The sequence below is a fragment of the Tripterygium wilfordii genome, chromosome 20, assembly GCF_013401445.1.
Source record: "Tripterygium wilfordii isolate XIE 37 chromosome 20, ASM1340144v1, whole genome shotgun sequence".
Classification (NCBI taxonomy): Eukaryota; Viridiplantae; Streptophyta; class Magnoliopsida; order Celastrales; family Celastraceae; genus Tripterygium; species Tripterygium wilfordii.
The window spans coordinates 10,505,264-10,520,631 of record NC_052251.1 but is presented as its reverse complement, the minus strand read 5'-3'; the positions used below and the strand labels follow the sequence as shown (position 1 = coordinate 10,520,631).

Below are 15,368 nucleotides of genomic sequence, written 5' to 3'. Positions count from 1 at the left end.
TTCCATTTATTTTAGCTAATGTGTCAACAAACCTGAAAATCATATGTAATGTAACTAACAGAAATTGTCAAAGGGACTAACGGACTACAATCGGAATAATTAGGACTACAATCGGGATAATTATTATCCTAACTGCTGAGTTGTTTATAACATAATGCCAATTGTTGAGATCTATATCATTGTCAAATTCAATAATATTCCACTTGTAGATCTTAGAACGACATTTCCAGAGGATTCTCCACACATAATTTCTAAGTGAAAAATGACTGCAAACATTAAGTATAATCAATTCATATGGTTCCTCCACATTTCAGTTTGGGTTGAAGCAAAAACAAGAGGATTCACCATGGTAAAAATTAGCAGATGAATCCTCCATTTTCTGATCCTTTTCATAGGAGTAAAAGGGGGAATACTATATTATTACAATTTAGTCATCAAGAAAACAATAAAAACAGGAACTTGCAAACCCTAAACCTACTGCCATTCAAATTCTGTTTTACACTTCCTGTGAACTGGAAATATCAATGAGGCAACAAAGCAGGGTTCCTAGTCTACGGATTTGGAGCATTTGCATAGAGGAGAGTGAAGAAAAGTTCAACGTCGGGTACGGTTTGGATGATCTGGATGAACCGGCTTTTTCTTGGCTCATCAACCAATGATGGAGCCACCTGTATAACCCTTGGCAGAAGCCTTGCCAGGGGCATCCCAGATGTTAGGCTGTCTCCAGATTGAACCGCGATATCCTCCATCAGTGCACCCACAACTGCTTTAAGTGATATCTCAACAATATCTCCAAACTCGGCGCTGCAGCAGAACATAAATGAGTAATTTAAATGGAGTTGACCAAGGCAAGAAAACCTGTCTTTAACATCAAAAATAAAAACACTTCCAAGCCATAGTCAGATGCAAGTGATTGTCATACCGCGTGGTTTTTTATAACAGCAATTGAAAATTGTTTCATCAGAAAAGAACTAAAAATTGCCTTTTCTTGGCGAGTTTCATCATCATACCTGGATAATACATCCCGGGTCTCCGTCATGAGTTGATCGAATTTGGTCAAATCAGAAGGAACTGTGTCGTCATTGCTTGGAGTTTTTGCTAGTTTGGAAAACCTAGCATCCTCAGGCATCAAGTATTCTATCCAGTGATGGGGACTTCCAGCGCTCATGAAAATGTCAAGTATCTGGGAGACAGTCTCATGAAGCCCAGTAGTGTTGATGACATCCCTCAACTGTTTTCTGCACATTATAATTTGTAAACACACTAAGAAAACCTGCAATGAATGTGTTTAATAAATAATCCCACACTACTTGCAGCAGCATAGCTTTTGCTTGGACACTAAGTGCCTAAATCTCATTATTTTTATTTCAAAAAATACTACAAACACATGTTGGTATTGCCGTATTAGCTTCAGCTCGGAACCCTGCTTGAAGGTTGTTCTGAAGAATAAAGGATCTAGCAAAGATGATCTTAAAATGCACACAACACACACCCACACATACAGAGAGAGAGAGAGGGAGAGAGTATTTATGAGTGCTGATATTTTATTCTTCTGGAAATGGAAGAGCACTTTCAACATTACAATGCTCCAAATAATAAGCATAGCCAAAAGATAAATACAAAATCCACTATTTAGGAAAACAACCTTGGATCGAAACTATGGGTGAATCATATGCAAGCACCAAACTAGCAGCACAAACCTATGACTGCTGCAGCATGCTTCTCAACAAACTGTCCAAAACCTTTATCCTGTCTTACTTTCCCTCTTTTAGATTTAATTTAGAAAAAATCTATTCTTGATTTGGCAGTAAGAAGAAAAATGAATGATGCGAATAACACGTGAATGTTTTAAAGATAGAGGGAGAACTTACTCCTTGAGAACTTCAGCCACCACGGCCTGCATATTAGAAATGAATAACGGTACGCCACTACTAGCTAGAAAATCAGCACTGGCCAAAAAATTTTGCTCACTGTCCCTGTCAATGAAATCAGCATCCTCCTACAAATGGGAATAAAGGGCAAATTTTAGGGAAGTGAAAAGATCCATAAGGGCACACTGAAGAAATTTACACGAGCTTACAGATGTGCCTACTATGAATATAACTAGAAAAACAAAATATTAGCTCAAAAAACTTTATCCTCCGTCAAGGCACAATTGCAATGATAAGGTCAAGATGATAATCCACTTAAAAATATCCAAGGAAACAAAAAAATTGACCAAGGGAAAGTAATTTTGAAGACATGGAAGGCAAGGTAAAGAGAACTTTTCCATGACTTTCCAATATTTAAGAGATCATGGAAAAGATTTTATGTGTCATGAAAATGCTGAAAGAAGCAGCAAACATAACATTTGTCATCACAAAAAGGATAAGTGAAGCTTTCCTTAAAATTACATCTAAGAATCTCTAGCACCCCTTCAACCTCTATATCTTTTTCAACATCAGAAGAGGAGGAAAGTATATCAACCACTATGTGGCTAAATAAAATGTAAACATAACCAAGTAGCTAAATAAAATGTAAACCGACTCAACCAGACTAAATAGATAGAAAATGCAAAAGCATAGTAAGTAAAGATGTCCAACTGGAATAAAAACAACCGCTTACACAGCACCTGCAACGAATAGCCATTAGTAATTGAAAGGTAAAAAGGGGTTCCAGTCCTAATTTTTGCGATACAGAAACGAATGGAAAGAGTATTCAAGGAATGAAAATATCCCCCTAGGACATACAACTACGAGCACTTACAAGTGAATAAGAGCTTCCAAGACCACGTGCAGTATCAATATATATATGTCTTCCAAGAATGTTAACTTGAATTCTTACATATAAGCTAAGCATTGTCACTGCCCATAGTGACACCACCATTCTTGTGAAACCTGAAGAAACCAAGTCAGCCTCGAAACATAAAGTATTTCCCAATGCGATAACCTAGTCATTATATGGTTTAAAAGTTACAAGTAAATGTAGAACAAGAGGCAAAAGTAATGGGTTCATACTCAATATTTTGAGTCTCTCCCATAGCTCCAGTTTCTCAGAAGATGACAATGTATTTGGTTGACCCTTCCCTTGCAGTAACCTCTCAGTAAGATTTGAAAGGTTCAATTCTTCCTCTATCCGACTACTCAAATAGTGTATTGCATGAGGCAATGTAGCGGTCTCAGCTATCCTTTGTACGTTTTCGAAATGAGCTTGCAGTCTGCGATTAGCCGTCAAAAACAGAAAGCATGGCAACAGAATAAGTGCAAAATTCTCTAAAACACAATTCAAGATACCCACATAACAAAAACTAGAAAATCTAATATTTCTCTTAACTGGGCCTTAATGAGTTCATCATTTATCCTTTGACGCTCCAGCTGTTTCTCAAGATCAGCAACCCTACGGCCATAATCACTGTATAGTTTATACAGGAAGTACCCACCTCCAACAACACCAGCTGTAACCAGAATCTTCCTCCTATGCCTTCTCCAGAAGTTTCTGTATTGCAAAAGAATAACACATCAACAAAACTCGACGGTAATTTGAAACACTACAAAGAATCTCACAAACACAATTACAAAATAAGCACAGAATAACTAAATAAGACGAAGAAACAAGCAGTTGAGTAACAAGTAAAGGCATTTCAAAGAAAAGCTAGTGTAAAGACCAACACTTGCAACACACCCAGAAATTGAAACATACAATTGAAGCACAAAAACAACAATTCCTCACAAAATCCATGTATAAATTAAGAAACACAAATAACCCAGATGGAAAAACAAACAATTAAAGAGACTCGGGACCAGCAAGAAAAATCATGTGCAAAAAAACTAACCTTAAAGAAAGCATCTTGTCATGCTAGGGAATCACCCAAAAAACATATTATCAAGCTTCCACTATCTGCAAATCCATTTGAAGCGAAGTAACAGTGAAAAAGGGAAGGAACCCGGTTGGGAGAACAACAGTAGACAAGGATCGAAAGTATATCAAATCAGAATCAACCCAAGATCTTCAGGCTTCAGTGAAGAGAAAAAAAAAACAGGCAGGCTTAGAAAAAACCCGCCCGCAGACAATAAAAATAGTGGCTCCTTATCTATGAGCAGTGCGGTCGAGGGTTTCAACTTTTAAGAGAGCAAGTTATAGGCGTGTTGAGAGTCTTGAGACTTGAGAGAGAGACCTGACTTGATCGGGAAGCCCATTCCTCCTTCTTGGTTTTTTTTTTTTCTTTTTTTTATTATTTAAAAATAAACCTTTTGTTTTTTCTCTTCCGGAACCGGCAAATAATAAATAATCAAAAATAAATAAATGACTAACTTAGCTTAAGTTGTGTTGTTATCCTGTCATAGTCAGAATTTATTCCATCTCAATTTCTTTTCAGATCTAACGTCCTCCACCTATGGTCCAAAAATACCTCAATTTATAGCCTTTTGTGGGCTAGGTTTTGCTCTCTGTTATTTATCCCAACTTCCTTTATAGATAAAGTAATATTGTTTTTAACACAGTACATTGACGACACATAAGATTATGTAGAAGTCCATGCGAATAAGGGACTCAAAAATGAGATAAGCTCAAAGAATCACTAGTTGGTTGATGGTAAAATTAAGCCGAAGTCTATGCAGATAGACGCTCGGGAGTGGGATTAGCCCACGGACATAGTATACCTTGCGCTTGTAGTAGAAAGAACTAATTAGACTATCGTCGAGTGGTTTAACAATACGAAATACTTCGTAATCAAATATACTAAAGATGACATTTTAGTTGAGGGCGTCAACAAGGAATGTACGAGTAAGATTAGTGAATAGAGATCTCTGTTGAGGTGTTTTAGTCAATCAACTAATATAGGGTGTCCAATTTGCATTTGCCATAAAAAAAGACTAACAACGTTCCTAAATGTTTGACCAAAAGGTCATAAATGTCATCCAAACATAATCAAACTACTAAATTACAACACCCCCAGTCACTAGTTATAGTGATAAGGATGATATGTATCACTATGATGACCAGAGTTCAAATCCCCAATCCACATTTCAAAAAAGAAGCTACTAATTACAATTAAAAATGGCTATTTCAATTGATATATATATATATACAAATATATAAGACATACCAAAGCAGTTGATATCCAGAAAAACAAAACTCAAGCTTCATAACTGTTTCACCGAGATGTATATAACACATTTTGACCAAATAAACCAGAGATTAGATATATATTGTTCAATCTCCCAACCATTCTCAAACTACAACTAAACAGAAAGTGGGAACCATCAGCTCAAAATGGTAAAGAGCAAGTCTTGTATGGCAGAAAAATGCATCAGGCAAAATATATTTTGCCATATATGATGATTCAAACAGAATCAGCTCTGTCATTCAAAATCATCATCAGATGAATGCGCAAGGAGAGGACTTGATGGTGAATCCTTTCCATCAACTGGTGCTTCTTGAATTCTTCCATTTCTTCTAGTTTTCACTCCCACACCAGGATTTCGTGAACCACCACCACCGTTACCATTTTTCCTCTTAGTTGTTCTTTTCACTACTGGTACTTGCAAGTCATTGCTGCCCCCAGATATTTCTGCCTGATGCTTCATGGTCTCAGAGTCTTCATTTAAATCATCGGGCTTCTCTGCAAAAACATTTGTGTCATCAACAATCTTTGTGTTATCAGTGATGTCCAACGGGCTCTCTTTTTCCACCTTCTGCTGCTTCTTCGGCCTTTCAGTCTGGCGCATACTTGAAGAATCCTCCAACTCATGAGCACCAGTTTCTTCAGAGGTTCCTGCACCATCTTCAGTTCCCCCAAATGTAAGATCAAGATTTTCCTCTGCATCATCTGTTTCTTCCTCACTCAGCTCTTCAATTGGATCCTTATTCTCTTCTTCATTATCACGTTTCAGTGATTCAATGACAGACATTATTTCTCTGTTGACCTGCCATATTCAAACCATAGTCCAATTCGAACAAAAATTCATGTAAGCTCAAGCTCTATGCATATCATATACTGGTCAAATAACACAGAAGAAACATAAAACCTTCAAATTATTTCTAACACCACGTAACAGTAGAATTCGTACTTTATGGCACTATGTCATGTTTGTCACAAACATATATAGAAATGTAGAATCATCTAAAGTGTGAAGCTCCAACAGATTGTCTTCCATGGAAAAACATAAAAGAAAGCTACTAATTAAAAGCACTTGTCAGGCATTGTACCTGAAGGTTTTGAAGGAAATCAGAAATGTCTGTTGGGCAACAAGGACACTGCATGACATTCTTTTGGGATCGCAGTGCCCTTCCTCCTCTGTTTCTGTCTCTGACAAATGCCTTGCCAGCAAATGCTCCTTCTAAACATGACTTGCAAAAGTTATGAGCACAAGGTGTTGTAACGGGGAGATTCATCACTTGCCGGCATATTTGACAACTAAACTCTGCATGTGAAAACTCACTAAGGTGAGAACAAACAAGGCATCGTTACCTTGACTAACCCATGATTTGTATTTAATCCTCCAAACAAGAACAGTGGTTTAAGCTATTGCCTAGCTAAGTTTCATAAGCAATCTACCATCTTTGACCAAGATGCTAATCATCACCATCATCATTATTAAAGCCTCAACATTAAAACGCAAATGTTCTTGTTAAATTTAAGAAACTGGAGGACAACACAACCCATGTAGAAATCTTTGTAGGCTACAGTACAGTGTCAAATTGAACAGAGATATAAATTATAGAGCGGAAGATAGAAGAAAACAAACCTTTCAGGAGCTTCTCTCTTACACTTAAATTCTGTGCTTTCATCATAGCCTTCCTTGATCTTTTCCTGTCCTCAGGATTTCCTGTATCCACTGGCTTTCTGCTGAGTGGAGGAGGTTTCTTCCACATCCAATGATTATCTTCAGGCTGATATAAAACTAAGTTAACAAAAAAAAGTCCAAACAAAAGAAACTATATTGTTGCAACAAATTTTCATTTTCAATGAAGTGGACTGCCAACATTTAGTCATCACTGATTTTATTAAGTTGTCAAAACAAAAAGAAACTTACAGATACAGAAACAATCAAACAAACTGGAGGAAGAAATTAAACATACTCACAGCATAATCCCAAGATGGACTTTCTTTCCTCTCTGTTATGTCAGTTGCATTCTTTAGTTCAGGAATAACTGGTAAAGGTCTTGGCCTGTCTCCATGCTCGTCACTGCGGTTAATTTTAGTGAAATGTCAGGAAAGAATTTTTTGGAAATAAGCAAACAAGACAACAAATGCAAACCTTGTCCATGGAGCAGGTTCATTGTCACATCTAACAAATAGGTAGCGGCAAACCTTAAATCCCTAATGCAAGAAAAAAAAAAGATAAGTAAATCTATTCAGTGAAAGAAATTTATTGGCAGTTCAATGAATTTGATAGAAAGTAATCACCTGGATCCCAACTTTTCTCCAACATTTTTCAATCCTGTAAATCCCATCGTATCGCACCCCCTTCTCAGGGGCATATGATGAGCGCTTCTCTTTGTGAGACCTACACATCAAATAAACGAAAATCTTAATGATCAGAATATAAATTGCAAAAATATTAAAGTAAGATGCAAATTTAAGAAAAAGCCCCAGCCTCGGATAAACAATAAAGACAGACTCCATCTAAAGTAAACAGTACAATTCCTGGAAGTAACGACCAACAGAACAAATATATATTTACCAAACTCATTAAATCTAAGAACAATGACGAATAATGAAACAACACCTGGTGCAAAGGCTCTTTCAAAATAGGTAGTCTGGAAAAGGCATATGCATACAGCCTTACCCTTGGCATTGTACAAAGGCTTTATCTGTCATTTGACTTTTTAACATCTAGGTTGCTGCAAAAAAACTTACCACCAAGCCAAGTTTTGCCAATGACATGTGCTATCTTTATACCAATAAGCACATTTATGAGACAAGTGTTAATGTTAGACCCACGACCAACTCTGAAGTCAAAATGACAGTAGCACCGTGCTGCAGAATATTAAAACATTTTTTTAATACATGACACAGAATGTACAGCCACACCAGGTCCATAATGAAACCTAAATGTTTTCTAAGACCATAATTTTTTCTTTTGTGAGGAGCCCTCTCTGGGTAACATTATAACCAACTTGCCAGATTGAACCTTTATAACAGAGCGAGATTGATTCCCCAGCCTTATAAGAATTAAAAACAAAATGCAGTCTACAACTGTACAAAAATGCATATATTATCAGCTTATCCAAAAGAGAGTAGCAGCAGCCAACTGCACATGAAATCTAAATTTTACCACTAAATATAAACAGGAAAGAAATTTAACATTTGAAACTATTCATGCTTGACAACTTTTCATAAGAAGTTCAAAACAAGAGAGAGAGGGAAACATGCTCACCTCACAACTCGAACAGGATAGCCTTTTTTGCAACTCACTCGCAAAGCTTCATTCGATTTCTCAAACTTCTGGTCGAAAGACTGTTCTTTGTTAGTCCTTTTGTTGCCACTAAGATCTCTACCACCACTGTCACCCATATCGGCATATATAAATTGTATGGAAGCTGTCAATATTCAGGTCAAGATAGAAAGACTACATAGGAAGCAACCACAAGTAGGAATCACAGCAAATTGTTTTGAACTATGGTTATGCGCAACTACAAAGAATGAGAATATGCATTTACAAAAACCGATACAGCGGTCAATCAAAAGCTGACAAGAAGGGAAATCTTTGGTCCATTAACTCCCATATTTAATATAACAGTGAGCTATAACATATCCTCTCAAATATATTGTATGTCAAGCCGAAGCAACCATTACCACACTAGATTCAGAAATATTATCCCAAATCAAAAATGAAAGGGCAGAATATCACAAACATGATGATCACTGATTTAGTAGTCCTTAAACTCTCTTCTTACAACTAAAACAATATGGATATAAAAAATTAAAAATACCACTGTGCAAATGCAATTAGGACTGTTGCTGGTATTGCTTATTTTTACTTGCCTTTATGTTTTAGCATATTTTACAAAACAAATAAAATTTTGGAAAAAAAAAAGAAGATTGAATATTTTTAAAAAAGAAGTAATGACATACTCAACATAAATGTAAAATTAGAAAAAGAAAATCAGAAAAAGAAGTGAACCTTCCAGTGTAGAGAAACCATTCACCATGGTCCTCATCATCAATGTAACCTCCTGAAAGTGCCACAGATTGTGCACCATAGTTTGATTGTCCTGCTATGCCTGCGACATGTGGATTATGGGCACCCCATTGACGGCATTCCAATCTATCCTCCCAACTTTCACCGACCAGCACACCGACATTTCTCTCTGGATCATTTTCTGCTGTTATAGGTCCAAAATGATCGGATGGTACAGTGACAAAGATTTTTCCGCTTGCTGCATTGGCCTTACCAGCTTTCTGCGCCCGCTCCGTAGTATATGCCTTCTCTGGCCGATGTTGGTTATGTATAAAATGGTAAACCTTAAGAGACCCAGCAGCCGCATTTGACTTTGAAAGTTTTGCCATACGGATGGCAGTCACAAGACTGGAATTAATGCGAGGCTGACTAGCCATTTTCGGAGGAATTGAACTGCGGCATTTTGCGCAGGTACGCTTTCCTTGTGCAATCCATTTCTCGAAGCATTTTAAGCAAAAATTATGCCCACACGGTGTCTGAAACAAGGATGAACTACCATTGAGCATCTTATAAATATATTTCTGCAGCCACTATTCCATATCTTTTGCATTTAATAGCTAATTATATGGGCCAAATACCAACAACCAAATATCAGAACAATACTTCAAGTGCAGAAAAGGTGGAAATACGCCAAACACAATCAGGGTTCCCAATTAGCGATTTCCAATCCAGGAAATTGGTTTCCTCAAATTATACCAGTAACAAAAATAAATTCAATCCCTAAATTATCTCATCAATATAATTGATCATGCAGCACAATGACATAACATATAAACAGAAAAGTGGAACTATGAGAATTTCCATCTGAAACATCTCATGGCAGGGACTTGCATACACAATGATGGAGAGGACATTTTCTATGGTGCACACAGTTGCAAATGAATAAGAGTTATCAAAGTGATACAGGAAACAAGTTTAATTACAAGAAGTGGAGTGGATGTAAACTATCAAATGCAATATCCCAGGGAAAATTCAATTGCGAATTAATAACAAAAGAGAGCATTATAAAACGGATACGTTTTTACAAAATCAACTAAATAAGAAAGAAATTAATGCAACCAAAAACTCCTCAAAAAGGCAAAACCCAAAATGAACAGGGAAACAACAACTACTACAAGTTCCTTTGATGACAATGATCATAATAAATCATAATAATAAGACAATCTAACCAAAATCCTAGTTACATGTAAAACGCTTGAAAACAATTTCAGAAGGGCAAAACCCTAAATGAACAGTGAAACAACAATTGTGCAAGATCCTTCAAGGAGAAACATAATAGCAAAGGAAATCTAACTAATAAATTGCAATACAATAGAATGCCCTAGCAAGTTCATGTTTGGCATGATAGAGATATCAAAACCATGTAAGTTCATAATCACACCAAAGCATCATCAAATGTAGACATTGAATGTAAACCTAAATCAACTCCTGACCATCATTGCAAAATATAGGTCGGTAAGATTTAAAAGGGAGAGAAAACAAATCTATATACCGTAACGGGTCTTTCGGGTACTTGCATACAAAAAGAACAGTTCAAGCTCCCACCAAGAACCTCAAGCACGTCGTTCTCCACTTTTTCCTTTCCTTTATTATTCGTCTCTCTATCTTCTGGATCCTTCTCAACCTTTCCGCTCAACAGCTCCTGTCTCTTCCTTGCCTTCTCCTTGTCTGTCAGCGATGCGTCAGCCTCGATCGCTCGAATCGCCGCCACAAGTTCCGAACTCTCGCCAGATCCGGCAGCAGCAGGGGCAGCGACGGGACCATAGTCATGGCAGTCAGGGCACTCCCACTGCAGAGTGGAAGCTAGGGTTGGAGGAGGGATTCCAAGGCAGGACACGTGCCAAGGTGTAGCGCACGTGCCGCATGTAAGAGTCTCCTCAGGCGGCGGTTTGGCCTTGCACCGCATGCACGCGCCGTCCCCGTCGCACGGAAGCTGAACTTTGGTATCGTGCGCCATGAGGGAGTGATGGGTGCGCAGGATAAGAGCAAGGTAGTCAGAGAGGAACAGAAAATGACGTTTGGTTTCGTGATTTCGTGGGTTTTAAAGAAGAGAGAGAAGGAAATTTGGAAGGCTTTTGAATTTCCAACGGGCGGGAATAAGCTGAAATGATCGAAAATGTTCCTAAAAATAATATGAGAAAAATATATTTTATTCGTGTTTAAGAAAAAAAAAATTAATAATCGAAAAATTAACACAAAATGTAAAATGTGTTAAAAATTAACACAATATATAAATGTGACGCATGATTTTTCTTTTAGCGGCAGAAAAATCATTAATTTTGTCTTTAAATTATATGAAAAACAATGCAAAAAATCAAAATTTTATAAAATAATGATAAATAATACTCCAAATTTGATTTACAAATGACTCTGACAATTTTTTTCATATTTTATAATCGTTTCTGTTGCACATAAAAATACGCCAATAACATTGGCACAACGATGTCATTTGACTTGTTGAACGAAAGTAGAGTAAACGACCAGGTTTGAACAAAAGTTGATTAACAAAATTGTCAACACTAATATTTATAGTTGGATTATTGCCACATGTCCCATGTTTTCTTCAGTTATGGAGTAGTGTGGAGTAACTGCCTTCTTTTTGATTTACACGTGTCTCCCACGTTCTGTTGTTGCTAGACTTCTGTCGAACAGTTACTTATGTGCTTCCCACCTCCTTCTACATGTTGAAATACCTGGATTACTGATCCCGCGTATCTCGGTCATTTGTTAGTTAACTGACTGATCTATCTTCGTTCAGACTCCATTCTTTGCCCAGACTCGGCCGGACTTTGTTCTAATAGGTTTGCTCCTGCACACATCGTATGATCTTATTTGTTCACAACACTCAAATTCCGTCACGAACAGTTTCATAATAATTTCATTTGGAATATTATCAAAAATATAGTTGTCCATGATAATCAAGAATGATTGAACCTTCTACGCATATTTCCACAAATAAATTCAAAATATCAAATCCATATCTATGAGAAAAAGGGTGCCGGGGGTCTGCTGTAATAAAAATTACAGCAGACCCCACTGTAGCTCTTTTGGAGCACAATGAATTTTTTTTAAAATTTTTAAAAATCGTAAATGTGTAGTATTCTGTCTAACGAACCCAACGACATATTTTTTTTCGAAACAAAAATCAAAGTCACCGTGATCGAGACATCGAATGTTTTGTGTTTATATCCAACGGTCTAAAATTGTCATGTATTTTTCATGTTTAATGTGATTTTTGTTTCGAACAAAAAATATACCGTTGGATTCGTTAGGAAGAATACTACACATTTGTTATTTTTAAAAATAAAAATAAAAATTTTTGTTAACTTAAAAATATATTACAGCTGGACCTGCTGTAATAAAAATACAACAGGTCCCCGCCACCCATGAGAAAAATGGGCGTGGACGCACCCATGAGAAAAATGGGCGTGGATCATTCCGTCCCTTATTTGATATTTTGGATATATGAAATAAGACAATGTCAGTGAATAGTCAAAAATCAATCACTTACCTTATCTTTTCTTCGGATTTATATAGTGTCGTATTCAAAATCTTAGAGATCTTCCTCGCTTTGGGAGAGTAATTGGTTCTTAATAGCATGAAATCATCCATTAAATCAGGACCATCGGTCTAGAGTGGCCGATTGCACCTCTTAATTATGGAATCTTCATAATTATCTTATCCCATTATCCACCCCTTATGTAACAACTAACAAGTGTCGTTAGTTAAAAGTCTCTTGGTTGACTTTTAGAATCCAAATGAACAGGCCTTGATTAATAACAAAAGTCCAGTTTAAATGCAGGCCTTTTTCTTTCTATCACATTGGGCTTTCGGCCCACTAGTCATCATTGTAAGTTCAGAACTAGTTCATGTGGGCCTATCTTTAGGCCTGCAGGGTAAAATCACAAGAAAGAACAATGGGCCTTTCTTCAGGCCCAATTAAAGCTTTCTTAAGTCGAAAAACCCTAACGACCACCAATCGGCGTTAGATATATAAATCCTCCTTCACTTCCGTTCTTGCGCTCTAATCTGCCCGTCGCACAGAACCCATAGTCTCCTCTCCTCCTTGAGCTCTTCCACCATGTCACTCCAAGAGGCTCTGTACCTCCGCGGCACCATGCGTGCCCACACTGACATGGTGACGGCGATCGCCACTCCGATTGACAACTCCGATATGATTGTCACCGCTTCCCGTGACAAGTCCATAATTGTCTGGAACCTCACCAAGGAGGAGAAGACCTATGGTGTTCCCAAACGTCGTCTCACTGGCCACTCTCACTTTGTTCAGGATGTTGTTTTATCGTCCGATGGTCAGTTCGCTCTGTCCGGTTCCTGGGACGGTGAGCTACGTCTCTGGGACCTTGCTGCTGGAACCTCCGCCCGCCGATTTGTTGGCCATACCAAAGATGTCCTGTCCGTTGCTTTCTCGATTGATAACCGTCAGATCGTTTCGGCATCCCGGGACAAGACTATCAAGCTATGGAATACACTCGGTGAGTGCAAGTACACAATTCAGGACGGAGATGCTCACTCCGAGTGGGTCAGCTGTGTGAGGTTCAGCCCTAGTACCCTCCAGCCTACTATTGTTTCCGCCTCATGGGACCGAACCGTGAAGGTCTGGAACCTTTCCAATTGCAAGCTCAGGAACACATTGGCTGGTCACTCTGGGTATGTGAACACGGTCGCTGTGTCCCCTGATGGATCTCTGTGCGCTAGTGGAGGAAAAGATATGACCATTCTTCTGTGGGATTTGGCAGAAGGGAAAAGACTGTACTCACTCGATGCTGGTGCAGTGATCCACGCCCTCTGCTTCAGCCCCAATAGGTACTGGCTATGTGCCGCAACTGAGCAGAGCATCAAGATCTGGGATCTGGAGAGCAAGAGTATTGTTGAGGACTTGAAGGTTGATCTAAAGACGGAAGCAGAAAAATCTGAGGATAACACTGCTACCTCAAATAAGAAGGTATTTTCATTTCTTCATTGATATTTTTTTTCAGAAGTTTGCTTTATCAACTGGTTATAAGGAGGTGTTAATTCTTCTCGTGGTTATTCAGCGAAACAATTATGTGTTTATAAGTTGTTGATATTCATGTGTAATGCAATTGTTCGAAATTAGTATATGACATGTCCTTGTTACTAAGCCGAAGTGTGGCTTGTAAGTAAATTATTTTGAACGGTTTGATTATCTCGTATTGCATGCACTGATGCACCCATCTATTCTTGGGGTTTTGCTGCTGTAGCTTGATGATGTTTTGGAAATGATGAATGGATATGCAATCCAAAACATTTGATTATTCAAGCAGGAATGGGCATATTTTATGCATGCATTGAGTATGAAATTGGCATGTAGTGAAGAATTCCATGATATCATTTTATTTGTCAGGTTATGTATGCAAGATTTCTCTCTGGGAAAAGCATTTGTCTTGGAAAAAAATGTGATTTATATCTTTTTTTATGAATGTTGACGATGGTTCCTTTATGTTTATTGTAAAAGCTGACAATTTTTCCTCTCAGGTGTGTGAAATCCTGCCCTAAAAACATATTGTCATTGACTCATTGTACTAACATTAGTGTGTTACAAGTTATAACTTGGTTGTGTTTTGTTGATGCTGGTGTGAATGTATGTTTTTTTTATTAATGCTTAGCTTCATGGAAATAAACCTATGATAAATTAGTTTGTTATTTTAACTCTTTGTATCGGGGTTTTGCAGGTGATATACTGCACAAGCTTGAGCTGGAGTGCAGATGGAAGTACATTGTTTAGTGGTTATACTGATGGTGTAATCAGGGTTTGGGGTGTTGGGCGCTACTAGAAAATATTGAAGAGTTGCTGAAATCCGGTCCTTTTTGTTTTTACAAAAACCCAGTTACATTATTTTTCTGGTAGTTTGGAAGCAAATTTAACTATGGATGTTCGAGTTTTGATTCCGATTAAAAGTTGGATATTTCGATGGCTTTGAGGCCAGTGCTTATCTTGTTTGGATATGTTCTTAGGTGATTTGTTATGAAAATGCTATTGGATAGATTTTTCTTTTTGGATAGCCAGTAATATCCCTGTTGAGTCCAACAACTATTGACCATGTCTAGCTGAGGCATCTTCTCTCTTCCGTTGTTGAATGCAGATTATTGTGGTTGTACATGGGCGATACAGCCAGCGTATAGGGAGAGGTAAAAAACCAGTGGACAAGACTGATTGGCTGTCAA

The 15,368-nt window shown here is 37.7% G+C and overlaps 3 protein-coding genes across 3 annotated transcripts; 1 reads left to right on the top strand and 2 right to left on the bottom strand.

The window, feature by feature from the left end:
* Positions 1-280: 280 nt before the first annotated feature.
* LOC119986466 (peroxisome biogenesis protein 3-1-like) lies at positions 281-4,144 on the bottom strand. Its single transcript, XM_038831028.1, has 7 exons — positions 3,812-4,144; positions 3,313-3,474; positions 2,997-3,196; positions 2,746-2,876; positions 1,872-1,999; positions 1,011-1,238; positions 281-804 (listed from the first exon to the last, which is right to left on the bottom strand). The coding sequence occupies exons 1-7, from the start codon at positions 3,823-3,825 to the stop codon at positions 552-554; spliced, it is 1,116 nt and encodes a 371-aa protein (XP_038686956.1). The 5' UTR covers positions 3,826-4,144; the 3' UTR covers positions 281-551.
* A 929-nt stretch (positions 4,145-5,073) lies between these two features.
* On the bottom strand, positions 5,074-11,182 carry LOC119986433 (E3 ubiquitin-protein ligase ORTHRUS 2). Its single transcript, XM_038830992.1, has 9 exons — positions 10,657-11,182; positions 9,108-9,640; positions 8,361-8,486; positions 7,388-7,487; positions 7,239-7,300; positions 7,064-7,166; positions 6,726-6,870; positions 6,187-6,401; positions 5,074-5,903 (listed from the first exon to the last, which is right to left on the bottom strand). The coding sequence occupies exons 1-9, from the start codon at positions 11,119-11,121 to the stop codon at positions 5,340-5,342; spliced, it is 2,313 nt and encodes a 770-aa protein (XP_038686920.1). The 5' UTR covers positions 11,122-11,182; the 3' UTR covers positions 5,074-5,339.
* Positions 11,183-13,155: 1,973 nt separating this feature from the next.
* On the top strand, positions 13,156-15,213 carry LOC119986747 (guanine nucleotide-binding protein subunit beta-like protein). Its single transcript, XM_038831430.1, has 2 exons — positions 13,156-14,127; positions 14,876-15,213. The coding sequence occupies exons 1-2, from the start codon at positions 13,246-13,248 to the stop codon at positions 14,975-14,977; spliced, it is 984 nt and encodes a 327-aa protein (XP_038687358.1). The 5' UTR covers positions 13,156-13,245; the 3' UTR covers positions 14,978-15,213.
* Positions 15,214-15,368: the final 155 nt, after the last annotated feature.

What these genes read in the sequence shown, in the direction of transcription:
- LOC119986433 (XM_038830992.1), bottom strand. Translation starts at nt 11,121, where the DNA reads ATGGCGCACGATACCAAAGTTCAGCTTCCGTGCGACGGGGACGGCGCG. An exon ending in GAACCTGCTCCATGGACAAG is followed by an intron (nt 7,167 to 7,238) that starts GTTTGCATTTGT and finishes AATTAACCGCAG; the next exon opens with TGACGAGCATGGAGACAGGC. An exon ending in AAGAGAGAAGCTCCTGAAAG is followed by an intron (nt 6,402 to 6,725) that starts GTTTGTTTTCTT and finishes TTTCACATGCAG; the next exon opens with AGTTTAGTTGTCAAATATGC.
- LOC119986466 (XM_038831028.1), bottom strand. An exon ending in GATGAACTCATTAAGGCCCA is followed by an intron (nt 3,197 to 3,312) that starts GTTAAGAGAAAT and finishes GGCTAATCGCAG; the next exon opens with ACTGCAAGCTCATTTCGAAA. An exon ending in TTGGAAGCTCTTATTCACTT is followed by an intron (nt 2,000 to 2,745) that starts GTAAGTGCTCGT and finishes TCCCATTTGTAG; the next exon opens with GAGGATGCTGATTTCATTGA.
- LOC119986747 (XM_038831430.1), top strand. Translation starts at nt 13,246, where the DNA reads ATGTCACTCCAAGAGGCTCTGTACCTCCGCGGCACCATGCGTGCCCAC. An exon ending in CTGCTACCTCAAATAAGAAG is followed by an intron (nt 14,128 to 14,875) that starts GTATTTTCATTT and finishes GGGGTTTTGCAG; the next exon opens with GTGATATACTGCACAAGCTT.